Raw genomic sequence first — 15,849 nt, forward strand, 5'->3', positions numbered from 1 at the left:
ATTTAACAATTTATTAAAGCTTCTAGCCAGAGCCTTAAGACAAGAAAATTAAATAAAAGCCATCCAGATTGGAAAGAAGTAAAACTATATTTGCAGATGATATAACCTCATATATAGAAAATCCCAAGGAATCCACTAAAAACCTATTAAAACTAATAAATGAGTTTAGCAAGATTGAAAGATACAAGATCAATTGTATTTCTATCCAGTAGCAATGAACAAACCAAAAATAAGAAAAAAATTCCATTGACATTAGGATCAAAAATAAAATACCCAGGAGTAAATTTAAAAAATGCAAAACAGGGGCACCTGAGTGGCTCAGTAGGTTAAGCATCTGCCTTCAGCTCAGGTTATGATCTCAAGGTCCTGGGGTTGAACCACACATCAGGCTCTCTGCTCAGTGGGGAGTCTGCCTCTCCCTCTCCCTCTGATCCTCCTCCCTGCCTGTGCTCTCTCTGTCTCAAATAAATAAATAAAATATTTTTTAAAAATTTAAAAAAATAAAAATTAAAAATGCAAAACAAAGCACCGTTGAAAGAAATGAGAGAAGACATAAATAGAAAGACATCCCATGTTCATGGATCAGAAGCCTTAATATTAAGATGGTAATACTCCCCAGATATATAGATTCAATACAATTACCCTTCAAAATCCCAACTGGCTATTTTGCAGAAATGGACAAGCTGATCCTAGAATTCATATGAAAGTGCAAGGGACTCAGAATAGTCCAAAAATCTTGAAAGAGAAGGACAAATTGGAGGGCTCACTTTTCTTGATTTCAAAAAAAAGCTAACAAAGGGCATGGTGCTGGCATAACATTAGATGTAAACATTAATGGAATAGAATCAGGAACTCAGAATCCAGAAATAAACCTTCACCATTTATGATCAACTGATTTTTTTTTTTAAGATTTTATTTATTTATTTGACAGAGAGATAGTGAGAGCAGAAACACAAGCGGGGGGGTGGGAGAGGGAGAAGCAGGCCTCCCGCCGAGCAGGGAGCCCGACGTGGGACTCGATCCCAGGACCTCGGGATCATGACCTGAGCTGAAGGCAGACGCCTAACGACTGAGCCACCCAGGCACCCTATGATCAACTGATTTTTGATAAGGGTGTCAAGACAAGTGAATGAGGAAAGAATAGTTTCTTTAAGAAATGGAGCTGGAACAACTGGATATCCACATTCATAAGAATGCAGTTGGACCCTTACTTCACCATACACAAAGATTAACTCAAATGAATCAAAGTGCTAAATGTAAGACCTAAAACTATTTAAATTCTTAGAAGAATAGGAGTAAACCTTCATGACTTTGGATAGGCAGTAGTTCCTTAGATGTAACACGAAAGCATAAGCAACAACAACAAAAATGAGATACATTGGACATCATCAGAACTGAAAATTTGTGCGTAAAAGGACACCATCAAAAAAAAAAAAGTGAAAATAAAATCCACAGAATGGCAATTTATTTTTTTTGCAAGTAACATTTCTAATAAGGGACCTGTATGTATAAAGAACTCTTATATCTCAATAATAAAAATAAAAATAACCCAATTTAAAAATACGTAAAAGATTTGAATAGACATTTCTCCAAAGAGGTCATACAAAGGACCAATAAGCACATGAAAAGATAATTAACATCATTAGCCATAAGGGAAATGCAAGTCAAAACCAGATTGAGGGAGGGCTGCCCAGCTGGCTCAGTCAGTAGAATGTGATTCTTGATTTTGGGGCTGTGAGTTTGAGCCCCACATTGGGTGCAGAGATTACTTTTAAAATATAAAATCTTAAAAAAAAAAAACAACAAAAAACCATATGGAAATATCACTTCACACCTACTGAATGGCTATAATAAAAAAAGTCAGATAATAACAAGTGTTAGAGAAAACGTGGAGAAACTGGAATCCTCACATTCCAAGTATAAACAGAAAATGGTGCAGCTGCTTTGGAAAACAATCTGGCAGTTCCTCAAAAGGTTATATAGAGTTACCATATGACCAAACAATTCCACTCCTAGGTATATAATTAAAAGAAATTAAGGGGCGACTGGGTGGCTCAGTCGGTTAAGCGGCTGCCTTCAGCTCAGGTCATGATCCCTGGGTCCTGGGATTAGGCCCCACGTCTGGCTCCCTGCTCAGTGGAGAGCCTGCTTCTCCCTCTCTCTCTGCCTAACTTGTGCTTTCTCTCTCTGTCAAATAAATAAATAAAATCTTTAAAAAAAAAAAATTAAAATATATGTCCACAGAAAAACTTTTACTTGTATACAGATGTTCATAGTAGCATTTTATAAGAGCCAAAAAGTGGAAACAACCCAAATGTCCTTCAGCTGATGAACAGAGAAATTCAGTGTGCTATATCCACATAATATAGTATTATTTGGTAATGAAAGGAGATGAAGGTCTTTTGCCTACACTGCACTAATGAGAGCAAGATAGGTCAGCAGCAGCTCTGCTGTAGCTACCTGCAAGAATTCAGCCAGGGCTCCTGATTCCTGCCCCATCAGCTCAACCCGACACGGTCTGATCCAAAACTACAGCCTCCAGAGATGCTGCCAGTCTTCCCATCACTCCACTAAGGATGTAGGCTTCATCAAGTTAGACTGAGTGAGATTCCTTGCATGGATTCTCCAAGACATCTACCCACTAAAAGGAACAATGCTAGCTCTTCGTACATAACATTTTTTAATCTTTAAAAAAAAGAGAGAGAGAGAGAGGTGAAGCACTGATACATAGCACAAGAGAAAGTCTGAAATCATTCTGCTAAGTTAAAGAAGTCGGTCACAAAGGACCTCGCAGTGTATGATTCCATTTATATATGAAATGTCTGGAACAGGCAAATCAATGGGGACAAAATAAATCCATAGTTGCCTGGGGCTGGAGGGGATGAGAGGATCAGAGCCAAGAGGTACAGGGTTTCTTGGAGGGGGTGGTGATAAAAATGTTCAAAAACCCGTTGTGGTGGTACCAGCACAACTCTGTGAATATACTAAAAGCCACTGAGTTGTACACCTGAAATGGGTGAATTGTATGTAAATTATATCTCAGTGAGGCTATTTTTCAAATATTGGAATAACAGGTAAATTTTTTTCTCAACTTTTTCTTTTACCATTTAACAAGAAATAAAACTCTAAAAAAATAAAAATAAAAATCATTCTGAGAGAAAATAATTTTCCCAAGTGGAGTATCTTCAAAACAACGTATTCCTAAAGGAAATGACAACTATGTGACATGATGGAGGTTTTAGCTAATGCAATTAAGCTCACCTAGTAATCACAGGGACTATATAAATGTATCAAATCAATACGCAGTACACCTTCAACTTACATAGTGTTATATGTCAATTATATCTCCAATTAAGAAAAAAAAAGTATACTCCCAACTCTGAAGGTAATTTCCAGGAAAACAGTTGCGGGTGAAGTGGGTCCGGCCAGCAGTGACGGAGCGAGCAGCAGTGTTGCAAGCTGAACAACTGGCAGAAGCCCCAACATCCTGAAATGTGTGTCAATAATACAGGAGGCGTAACTACAGTTTCTCCGGACCATGGCTTCAAACCATTGGCAAAGAGCACCTACAGTGATCATGGAAGTCAATAAAGGCATTAGTGTAAAAATAAAACACTTTCTAAAGTACAGAGTTTAGGGGCGCCTGGGTGGCTCAGTTGGTTAAGCGACTGCCTTCGGCTCAGGTCATGGTCCCGGGGTCCTGGGATCGAATCCCACATCGGGCTCCCTGCTCTGCGGGGAGCCTGCTTCTCCCTCTCCCACTCCCCCTGCTTGTGTTCCCTCTCGCTATGTCTCTCTCTGTCAAATAAATAAATAAAATCTTTAAAAAATAAAAAATAAAAAATAAAAAAAAATAAAGTACAGAGTTTAAAAAAACAAAAACAACAACAACAAATTTTGCCTGCATTTATGTCCAGTGCTACCAGTCCTCCTGATGACAGATGTTGAAATCATTATGGTTTTCTCCGATCAAATGAGTTTAAAATATATGCTAACATGAACACCTTAAAATAAAACTCCAGTCACAGACATCCTGTTTTATATCTTGATAGTTTGAAGCTATGATGTTCATTTTGTGTTGAGTAGGAAAAATGAAAGAGGTAATTACTTTGAGCAATCGGAAACAGAATTAAGTTTCTTGATTATTTGTGGATATGAAAAGTTGCCTGGGGGTTAAACGATTTAGTCTCAAATTCTGAAGTCTGGAAGACACTTGTGGGGAAGATTCTTCCACCTGTAAGGACAACAACAAAAATAAAGTTAGTTTTGTGAAAACACAGTCAGTTTACCCCATGTACTTCTACTCCCTCTGACTGCTTCTTTGGAAGACATAATACATGCCCCCTTCCCCGCCTTGGAAGAGTTGAGCAGACCCAAGCAGTCAGCTGCCAGCCCCTTGTGGGATCCTGTCCACTTTTGGTCACTGTGGTATCCCCAGCAGCCAGCTCTGGGACAGGCATGAAGAAGTGACCATTTGCTGAATGAGTATACATATATATAATTTCTAACAGTGTGGCCACTACATAATTTGGCAGCCCAGTTCAAGATTAAAATGTGGGCCCTTTGTTCAAAGGTAAGAATTTCAAGGTGCCAAGTGCAGGACATTAAAGCAAGTATGGAGTGGTTTTAAGCACAAAGCCCCGTATGACTGACTGTTCAGGGTGCACATCCATGATGCCAGCCTTAGGTGTGGTAAGATGCAACACTGCAAGGCTAGGATCCTTGGTACTATTAGTGATTCCCAAGTACAAGGCAACGGACCAGTACGGTCATGAGAAAGTTTTGCCACCACAGGGAAATGAGAAAAATAAGCACAATTCAATTTATCTTTCACAATGCTAAACTTGTTCAATTTAGAGCACCGTAATGGTTAACTTTATGTGTCAACTAGGCTAAGCCATGGTACCCAGATATTTGGTCAAATATTCTAGATGTTTCTGTGAACGTATTTTTAGAAGAGATAAACATTTAAATCAGTAGATGATCAATAAAGCAGATTACCCTCCATAATGCAGGTGGACCTCATTTGATCAACTGAAGGCCTTAACAGAAAAAAAGACTGACCGCCTCCCAGAAAGAGAGAATTCTGCCTGCCTTTGGACCCAAACTGCAATATCAACTCTTTGGGTCTCCAGTCTGCTGGCCCACCCTGCAGATTTTGGACTTGGCAGCCTACACAAGTATGAGCCAATTCCTTAAATAAATCTAAATAGATAGATGATAGATGATAAATGATAGGTAGGTAGGTAGGTAGGTAAACAGATATATAGGGATACAGACACAGCCTATTGGTTCTGTTTCACTGGAGAACCCTAATACAAGAGCTATCTTTATTTGGGATTTTATGATTACATCCTTCCCAGATTTTTTAAATGACAAAATGTCATTTTCTTTCAAAAAATTCTGGAAATCACTGCTTTATATGATAAATTTTAGAATATTTATACATATGCTTTTACTTAAAAAAATATTTTTGTTTTTCCCTTTTTGGTTGTGGGACATGAGGCAAAAACAAAACAAAACAAAAGCAAAATCAGGACATTTTCTTTTAAAGCTTTTTTTCAAAACCTAAAGCTATTAATCCATAGAAAAGCAAAAGCTTTCATCTAGGTGGGTCTCTGTCATTAGTACCTGCAGTATTTAAATGCTGATTTGGCTCTGATGTACCCATGTGGATATGCAGGAAAGGTAGGGGGACAGCCCTGGTCATTGAATCTGAGCTTTTAGAAATCACGCATCTCAACGCACTAGAAAGTCTAGACACAGAAATCTCTAATTTATCAGGCCGGAGGCTTTGAATTCTTAGTTTCCTCATTTCCAGGGATTTCTTGGATGTCACATACTTCTGGCAAGCCTTGTGAGAAAGCTTATCCTCTTCAGTTAGAGAACTTTGCTCGTACTGGAGCCTTTGGATAGTGACATCAGCCAGCGCTGGACTCATGGTGTCCACAGACCTTCTGCGGTGTTGGTTTGGGCCAGAGCTTCGAAGCTTTGGCGAGCTCAGCAGCGAAGATGGATATCGCTGTCACTGTCTCTTTGTACCACCACAGAACCATAAGTAGCCCATCCCATGCTGATGCAAAGAAATAAAAGGCAAGAAACGACTTTCTTTGGAATTTTCTGTTCCAGGCCAAAAGCCTTATTATCTCAGGGTCTTTGTAAGAGGTAACACAGTCAATTTCAGAAAAAGATGTTTTGCTGAGATGGAAATTCCACATCAAAGAGCTGATCTGGAGCACAGAATGAAGCGTAGAATCAGCAGGGATCCTACTACTTCCAAGAAGGGAAAAAACAAAAAACCAAAAAACAAAACTTTTCTTTCACTATGCCTACTTCTATCACTTTCCTTACAAAACCTGTCTCTCGGCCTCTTTTCCCAATCCTGATTAATGGTACCTGGATCCCCCTGGATGCTCAAGCCAGAAGCCTAAGACTCATGCTCAGGCCCGACCCCCCCATATATAACTGACCATTAAATCCCATGTACCCCCTACCCCTAAGCATCTCTTTTCCAACCCCACCACTACTACCTGACTTCAGAACCCAATCATTCTGTTCAAGCTACTGAAATCATCTTTTTGCAAGGAGCTCATCCCCTACGGCCTCCGAAACATAATCTACTAAACTCCAAAGTGACCTTCATAAATTTCAATTCACAGAGCTCTTAAAATGCGTCTAGTGTTCTCCATCACATTCAGGAGAATGTCCAATCTCTTTGGAAGAGCCTCTGTGTCTTCCCGACTCTTCCAGGGTCCTCAGCTCGACCTCCACCTGCGTGCTCTGCTCCAGCCACAACACTCCATACTTGTGATTGCCTAATCCGCCGGGACATCACACACTGCGTTCGCCGGGCATCCTCTTAGAGAACTGCTGCACTGTCTCCACGCCATGGGGGGTCAGAGGCTATATATCTTCTCCCTTTAGAACTCCACTTGGCATTGGCAGGTTCCCTTAGCACGTTCTCCTCTGGGTGCCCACCGTGGCCCCTCCTCTCTGTCACAGCCTTGAAAGCCTCAGGACACTGGAACAAGTCTACTTGCCAGCACATAAAGCAATCCTTAAGCTTCTACTGGAACTTCATTTGGAAATCATGGATAATTCACCAGCCGCTCCAGTGGAGAATGGGGATTAAAGTAAGGCTGTGGGCCACCAAAGGGAGGGGAGAGGGATAAGGAAGATTTGCAGAAAGAAGGTGCAGGACGGCCAGTTTCTCCCCGCACGCCCCTCGCGCGCATCAATAGATTGCCCTGGCCTGGAGTGCTGGCCTCAAGCCAAGTGACAGACAGTGCTAGGATCAACCAGGCACTGAGCTGACAGAGGTGAGAAAACACTTGGTTTTACGTGCTCCAGCACAGGGTCACACTACTAAAAAACCCACAGCCCTGCATAAGCACACTGAAGTGAGCAATACTTAAAGCTGGAGCGCACGACAACATCACTCCTACCATCCGGATTTTGCTTGGACTTTCCACACCACTCAGGCCACAGGCTCTTTTGGACCCACGAAGTTCTGATGGATCTTCCTCTGGATCCACTTCATCGGATGAAGGTAATTTCCGTCCTTCAGGAAAGGCGAATGTCCTGTCATCAGCCGCAGAGGCCCTGCTTCCAGGGACACCGGCTGTCACATTGGTGGTTGTGACTGGAGGGACTGAGGATGCTGAGGCCTGTGCGCTCAGTCCTCTGCTCTCTCCAGAGCTCCTGGACAGGGAGGCGAAGTCTGCTGGAGACGCACAGCTCGTGGAGAGCTTGTTTTGCAAAAAATGTTTTAAGCGAGTTCTTCTAAGAACACCGTTTCTCATAATTGCGCTCCGGAGGTGAGACTCTTCCGCGATGACATACACTCTGCAGCGGCCCCTGGTCACGGCGGTATAGACGTGCTGCCAGTGCTGACGGCCCGCCTTCCCAACCATGTACACCACCGTCTTCTCCTCAGACCCCTGGGAGGGAATAATGCGGTAAGAAGAGTTAATACGGCATCACGGGTTCATGGCCTCACACAGCCACAGTCTACCAAGACAGAAAAGAGAGAAGTCCTCAAAGTGCTACCTGGCCAGAATGTTCCCAAATCCACCTTACAGTTGCAGTTTATTCATTACCCAAGAACTCCTATTTCCTAATTATGCGGTCAAGTTCAGGTCTTACAGATGCACAACTGGTGTGTAGAAACCCAACAATAAACTTGAAAGACGGCATGAAGTGCCAAATCTTCCCTAATAAAAGAATTTTCAACAATCGGATGGGCTCTATGTATACATGTGTTACCCCACTGGTACTTATATAGCAAAAAATAGACACCTTAAATATCCAATAATAAGAGGGGGCGCCTGAGTGGCTCAGTCGTTAAGCGTCTGCCTTCGGCTCAGGTCATGATCCCAGGGTCCTGGGATCGAGTCCCGCATCGGGCTCCCTGCTCAGCAGGGAGCCTGCTTCTCCCTCTCCCACTCCCCCTGCTTGTGTTCCCTCTCTCACTGTCTCTCTCTCTCTGTCAAATAAATAAATAATAAAAAAAATCTTTAAAATAAAAAAAAATATATCCAATAATAAGAGAATAGATAAATTTGCTTCTTTGTTTACATTTATATCAAGTATCTGTATATAGACATTTGATATATTATTCTGCAAACATCAAAGATGCTTTGAAATCTAACATTTTTAAAAACTGGATACTTTCATATAAAGAATGATCACAACTATGTAACACAAAATAAAATTACTCTGATCCAAAAAAGTACATACAAAATGAACATAAATATCTAACAAAACAAGTCACAAAAAAGGAGGAAAAATTCTATCAAAAATTTAACTACGGGCACCTGGGTGGGTCAGTTGGTTGAACATCTGCCTTCAGCTCAGGTCATGATCCCAGAGTCCTGGGATCGAGTCCCGCATTGGGCTCCTTGCTCAGCAGAGGGTCTGCTTCTCCCTCTCCCTCTGCCTGCCACTCTACCTGCTTGTGCTCTCTCTCTCTGTCAAATAAGTAAATAAAATCTTAAAAAAAAAAAAATTTAACAAGTCTGTCTCCGAAATGGAGGGCTCTATGGATGATTTTTTTTCTTCTACTTTTCTGTATTCTCCCATTGTTGAACCATTTATTACTTTCAACATGATAAACAAAGCAAAAGAACAATGAACCTTTGCTTTTTAAGTTTAGCAAGCCAAGAATTATATAGGCAAGAAAAATGCCCAATGTCGCCATGTAACTGTAAGAAAACCACTTCAAGTTTCAGGGCTATTCTTAGTCCCTATATTTTCAGTGCCAACATAAACTAAGAAGTAGTTTGAACCATTATCTCTCCTAATGTCCCCACATCCCCCAGACAAAAGAAGAGTTGTAGGAAGACGAATGACAAGATGGGCATGTAGAAAATACAGATCCACAGTTAAAAGCCTCTTTCTCAGCAAGCACTTCTATCTCTCTAGACACAGAGAATTGGAACCAACTCTTCAGATTATGAAAGCGTGACAAACACTTCCTTCAGGTGCTGCTGAGTCTCAGAAATTTACTTAAATGACACTTGATCATTCAAATAAAAAGTACATTTTATAGATATACAGCATATTGGACTTGGACTTCATATTGTGTATTCCTAAGCAGGTAAATGCCTAACCCAAACTTAGTTAACTGAGTACCTAATCATTAATGAACAGAGAAAAACTTAACAGCTTCATAGTCAGTCTCCCTCATACTCACTCGTGCTGCGACCCACTGTCCTCACAGCATTTACAGTGATACTTGTAAAAAGCAAATCCAATCACATCAGACTCTGCTTAGAGCTGATATACAGCTCCCAAGCTCTCAAAACAAAGTCCTGACTCCTTGTATGGCTCATCTGGTCCTTCAAAGGCCAGCCTTGACCCTGCTGCCTTCCCTCCTCCTCTCCTCTTTCCTTCCCCCGAGCCACGCTCCATCAGACACGAGGAACCTCTCTGGGGTCCTGCCAGGGCGGACCCACTTCTGGACTAGCAGCCCCCTCCATGTACTCTCCACCCCCCTGTACTTCTTCTGTCACAGAATGTTCACTGGAATGGAACTGTCCGCCTTCTTAGCTGTATTCCTCACTGAACTGTAAGCTCTTTCTTGTTCACGCTTCTTTATGCAGTGTCTCACCGAATGAATGATGCTAAAAATCAAATGGTCATGCCAAAGGTGTGCTCAGAAAGCAGGATGGGGACACCAAACTTCACCTCAATCACCTGCTGGAAATTCTTTGTCCCCTTTCCGTACCTTCCTTGAATCGTTAGAACTATCAAACTTCTTAAAGGAGGCAAGTTTTTATATATCTAATTATGTGTAAGTCTCTCTTTAATGTGTCCTGAAACTCAACATTTGTAAAAAAAAAAAAAAAAACCATTCATTCCTTTCCTGATTTTATAGACTTAGAATGTGAAAGTCTCTATGGACCTTAAAGTGAGGGCAAACCACTTTCTCCGCAAAGGGTCAAAATATTTTAGGTTCTGCAGGCCAGACGTTCTCCATCACAACTACTCAGTTCTTCCTTTGCAATGCAAAAGCAGTCATAGCCCATATGTGAATGAACCAGTGCTGCTGTGTTCCAGTAAAACTTTATTTACAAAATTGGTAGTGGGCCAGATGTAGATATCATATTGGATACCATCATCCTAGAAGGTCCTATGTTACTGACCCCCAATCCTACCCTCCCTTATCCCACATTACTTCTCTGACATCTCTTGTCACTCTCCCACGCTGGCCTCCTTGCTGTTCCTGTTCTTCAAATACGACAGGCAGGCTTCCACCAAAGAACCTTGGCCTTGGCTATTCCCTCAACCTAGAATGCTCTTCTCCTAGACCCACATGGTTTACTTCCTTACCTCCTTCAAGTCTTTGCTCAAATGCCACCTTCTCAATGAGGCCTGTACTGACTACTATTTAAAATGACAGCTGCATCTCACATCTAGCCCCACCCCGTTTCCATAGCATTTGTCATCTTCTACCACATCATGTACAGCTGACCCTGGAACAACATGGGTTTAAACTGCATGGGTCCACTTACACATGAATTTTTTTTTTCTGATAAATACAGTACAGTACTGCAAATGTATTTTCTCATCTTTATGATTCTCTTAACAACATTTTCTTTTCTGTAGATTACTTTGTTTTAAGATTATGGGGCTCGAACTTACAACCCCGAGACCAAGAGTCACACACTCTACTGACTGAGCCAGCCAGGTGCCCCTACCTTACTTTATTGTTAAGAATACAGTATATAGGAGCAAGATGGCAGAGGAGTAGGAGACCCGGATTTCGTCTGGTCCCAGGAATTCAGCTAGGTAGGGATCAAACCATTCTGAACACCTACGAACTCAACAGGAGATCGAAGAAAAGAATAGCAACAACTCTCTGAACAGAAAAGCGACCACTTTCTGGAAGGTAGGACGTGCAGAGAAGTGAATCCGAGGTGATATTCGGGAGGATAGACGGCAGGGGAGGGGGCCTCTGTTGGCTGCTTCTGGCAAGTGATAGAGCCGCAGAGCACAAAATCAGAACTTTTAGAAGTCGGCTCCACTGAGGGACGTCGCTCCAGTGGCTAAGCAGACGGTGGAACCCTCGTGGGACAGTGTGGTCTCAGGACCCTCAGGGTCACAGAAAGACCAGGGGTGCCTGAGCGGCAGAGCTCCCAGGTATCAGAGCGGGGAAGCTGGCTGCAGAGACGGAGCCAAGCCTCGGGCTCTCAGCTCGGGGTTGCCATAAACTGTGATCCGCGGCACAGTCAGGCCACTGCTCCTCCAGCAGGGACCCAGCAAGTGGCAGATCCGGGGAGACTCCCCTTTCTCCCCCGGGAGGAGCGGCATGGGAGCACACTGCAGGGATCTGCTGGGTTTGGAGACTCCACACAGTGTCGGGTGCCAGAGATAGAAACGCGCAGTCACAGGCCTGGTGAACACAGAGTGCGGCCGGAGACCGGGGAGACGGGAGTGACTGGCGGCTTTTCTCTGGGGGCGCACTGAGGAGCGGGACCCCGAGTTCTCGGCTCCTCCAGGGAGGATATTGGGAGGCTGCCATTTTCACTCTCGGCCTCCAAAGCTGTACCGAAAGCTTGCAGGGAACAAAAGCTCCCGAGAGCAAACCCGAGCAGATTACTTAGCCCGGACCGGCAAGGGCGGGGCAATTCCGCCTCCAGCAAAGACATTTGGGAACCACGGCAACAGGCCCCTACCTCAGAAGGTCAGCAAGAACAGCCAGCCAAGACCAAGTTTACCAATCAATGAGAACAGCAGAACTCCAGCGCTAGGAGAATACTGCACATAGAATCCATGGCTTTTTTACCATGATTCTTTAGTCTTTCAAAGTTAATTTTTTTTTAACTTTTTTTTTTTATTTTTTATTTTTCTCTTTTTCAACCAACATCTTATCAATCCCTTTTTTAAAAAACATTTTTATTTTTCATTTTTAGAGTCATATTCTATCACTTCATAGTAGTTACCCTTATTTTTGGCATATATATATATATATATATATATATAAGTTGTTCTCTCTTTAAAATTTTGAGATAGTTTCTTCTAACAGATCAAAATATACCCTAAATCTCTAGTGTATGGTTTTGTTCTACTCTCCTGCCTGATCACATTCTCTTTTTTTTTTTTTAATTCTCTTCTTTCTTTTTTCAAACAACTTCTTATCAATTCCTTTTATAAAATTTTTAATAATTTTCATCTTTACAGTCATATTCCATCCCTTCATCATATCAACCCTTATTTTTGTACATATATAAGTTTTTCTTCTTTAAAATTTTGGGAGGCACTTTCTTCTAACAGACCAAAATACACCCAAATCTAGTGTGTGGCACTGATCTATGCACCAGCCTGATCATATTTGATCATATTCTGTTTTTTTTTTTGTTTTGTTCTGTTTTTGTTTTTGTTTTTGTTTTCTTTTTTCTTTCTTTCCCTTTCTTTTCCCCTGGCTTCAGGTCTTTTCTGATTTGTTTAGAGTATATTTTCTGGGGACGTTGTTACCCTGTTAGCATTTTGTTCTCTCGTTAATCTATTCTCCTCTGGACAAAATGACAAGATGGAAAAAATCACCTCAACAAAAAGAACAAGAGGTAGTAACGACTGCTAGGGACCTACTCAATACGGACATTAGTACAATGTCGGATCTAGAGTTCAGAATCATCACTTTAAAGATACTAGCTGGGCTTCAAAAAAGCATGGAAGTTATTAGAGAAAGGCTTTCTGGAGAAATAAAAGAACTAAAATCTAACCAAGTCGAAATCAAAAAGGCTATTAATGAGGTGCAATCAAAAATGGGGGCGCTAACTGCTAGAATAAATGAGGCAGAAGAGAGAATCAGTGATACAGAAGACCAAATGATGGAAAATAAAGAAGCTGAGAAAAAGAGAGATAAACAACTACTGGATCACGAGGGCAGAATTCGAGAGATAAGCGATAGCATAAGACGAAACAACATTAGAATAACTGGGATCCCAGAAGAAGAAGAAAGAGAGAGGGGGCAGAAGGTATATTGGAGCAAATTATAGCAGAGAACTTCCCTAATTTGGGGAAGGAAACAGGCATCAAAATCCAGGAAGCACAGAGAACCCCTCTCAAAATCAATAAAAATAGATCAACACCCCGACATCTAATAGTAAAACTTACGAGTCTCAGAGACAAAGAGAAAATCCTGAAAGCAGCTCGGGAGAAGAGATCTGTAACCTACAATGGTAGAAACATTAGATTGGCAACAGACCTATCCACAGAGACCTGGCAGGCCAGAAAGGACTGGCAGGATATATTCAGAGCACTAAATGAGAAAAATATGCAGCCAAGAATACTATATCCAGCTAGGCTGTCATTGAAAATAGAAGGAGAATAAAAAGCTTCCAGGACAAACAAAAACTAAAGGAATTTGCAAACACGAAACCAGCCGTACAAGAAATCTTGAAAGGGGTCCTCTAAGCAAAGAGAGAGCCTAAAAGCAACATAGACCAGAAAGGAACACAGACAATATACAGTAACAGTCACAGGCAATACAATGGCACTAAATTCATATCTTTCAATAGTTACCCTGAATGTAAATGGGCTAAATGCCCCAATCAAAAGACACAGGCTATCAGACTGGATTAAAAAATAAGACCCATCGATATGCTCTCTGCAAGAGACTCATTTTAGACCCAAAGACACCCCCAGATTGAAAGTGAGGGGGTGGAAAACCATTTACCATGCTAATGGACACAAAAAGAAGCTGGGGTGGCAATCCTTATATCAGACTAATTAGATTTTAAACCAAAGACTGTAATAAGAGATGAGGAAGGACACTATATCTTACTTAAAGGGTCTATCCAACAAGAAGATCTAACAATTGTAAATATCTATGCCCCTAACATGGGAGCAGCTAATTATATAAGGCAATTAATAACAAAAGCAAAGAAACACATCGACAACAATACAATAATAGTGGGGGACTTTAACACCCCCCTCACTGAAATGGACAGATCATCTAAGCAAAAGATCAACAAGGAAATAAAGACCTTAAATGACACACTGGACCAAATGGACTTCACAGACATATTCAGAACATTCCATCCCAAAGCAACGGAATACACATTCTTCTCTAGTGCCCATGGAACATTCTCTAGAATCACATCCTAGGTCACAAATCAGGTCTCAACCAGTACCAAAAGATTGGGATCATTCCCTGCCTATTTTCAGACCACAATGCTTTGAAACTAGAATTTAATCACAAGACGAAAATCGGAAAGAACTCAAATACATGGAGGCTAAAGAGCATTCTACTAAAGAATGAATGGGTCAACCAGGAAATTAAAGAAGAATTTAAAAAATTCATGGAAACCAATGAAAATGAAAACATAACTGTTCAAAATCTTTGGAATGCAGCAAAAGCAGTCCTAAGAGGCAAGTATATAGCAATACAAGCCTTTCTCAAGAAACAAGAAAGGTCTCAAGTACACAACCTAACCCTCCACCTAAAGGAGCTGGAGAAAGAACAGCAAATAAAGCCTAAACCCAGCAGGAGAAGAGAAATCATAAAGATCAGAGCAGAAATCAATGAAATAGAAACCAAAAGAATAGTAGAACAGATCAACGAAACTAGGAGCTGGTTCTTTGAAAGAATTAACAAGATTGATAAACCCCTGGCCAGACTTATCAAAAAGAAAAGAGAAATGACCCAAATCAACCAAATGATGAATGAAAGAGGAGAGATCACAACCAACACCAAAGAAATACAAACAATTTAAGAACATATTATGAGCAACTCTATGCCAGCAAATTAGATAACCTGGAAGAAATGGATGCACTCCTAAGATGTATCAACTACCAAAACTGAACCAGGAAGAAATAGAAAACCTGAACAGACCTATAACCACTAAGGAAATTGAAGCAGTCATCAAAAATCTCCCAAAAAACAAAAGCCCAGGGCCAGATGGCTTCCCAGGCGAATTCTACCAAACATTTCAAGAAGAATTAATACCTATTCTTCTGAAACTGTTCCAAAAAATAGAAATGGAAGGAAAACTTCCAAACTCGTTTTATGAGGCCACCATTACCTTGATCCCAAAACCAGACAAAGACCCCATCAAAAAGGAGAATTACAGACCAATATCCTTGATGAACATGAATGCAAAAATTCTCACCAAAATACTAGCCAATAGGATCCAACAGTACATTAAAAGGATTATTCACCACGACCAAGTGGGATTTATCCCTGGGCTGCAAGGTTGGTTCAACATCCACAAATCAATCAACGTGATACAATACATTAACTAAAGAAAGAACAAGAATCATATGATCCTCTCAATAGATGCAGAAAAAGCATTTGACAAAGTACAGCATCCTTTCTTGATCAAAACTCTTCAGAGTATAGGG

The 15,849-nt window shown here is 41.2% G+C and overlaps 1 protein-coding gene across 3 annotated transcripts in view; it reads right to left on the reverse strand.

The window, feature by feature from the left end:
- Nucleotides 1–3,107: 3,107 nt before the first annotated feature.
- HELB (DNA helicase B) overlaps nucleotides 3,108–15,849 on the reverse strand; it is a 37,993-nt gene continuing 25,251 nt past the window's right edge. The window contains exons 12-14 of one of the 3 annotated variants that reach the window (XM_035002202.1): nucleotides 7,446–7,940; nucleotides 4,109–4,234; nucleotides 3,108–3,566 (exon numbers count right to left, since the gene is read on the reverse strand). In XM_035002202.1, the coding sequence (XP_034858093.1) occupies nucleotides 4,130–4,234; nucleotides 7,446–7,940 (600 nt within the window). In that variant the 3' untranslated portion in view covers nucleotides 3,108–3,566; nucleotides 4,109–4,129. Of the gene's footprint in view, nucleotides 3,567–3,845; nucleotides 4,235–6,547; nucleotides 7,941–15,849 lie in introns of those variants that run through there. The other 2 variants (XM_035002201.1, XM_035002200.1) reach the window with 2 other exon arrangements.

This window comes from Mirounga leonina, unplaced genomic scaffold, assembly GCF_011800145.1.
Source record: "Mirounga leonina isolate KUSES-001 unplaced genomic scaffold, KU_Mleo_1.0 Mir_126, whole genome shotgun sequence".
Lineage (NCBI taxonomy): Eukaryota > Metazoa > Chordata > Mammalia > Carnivora > Phocidae > Mirounga > Mirounga leonina.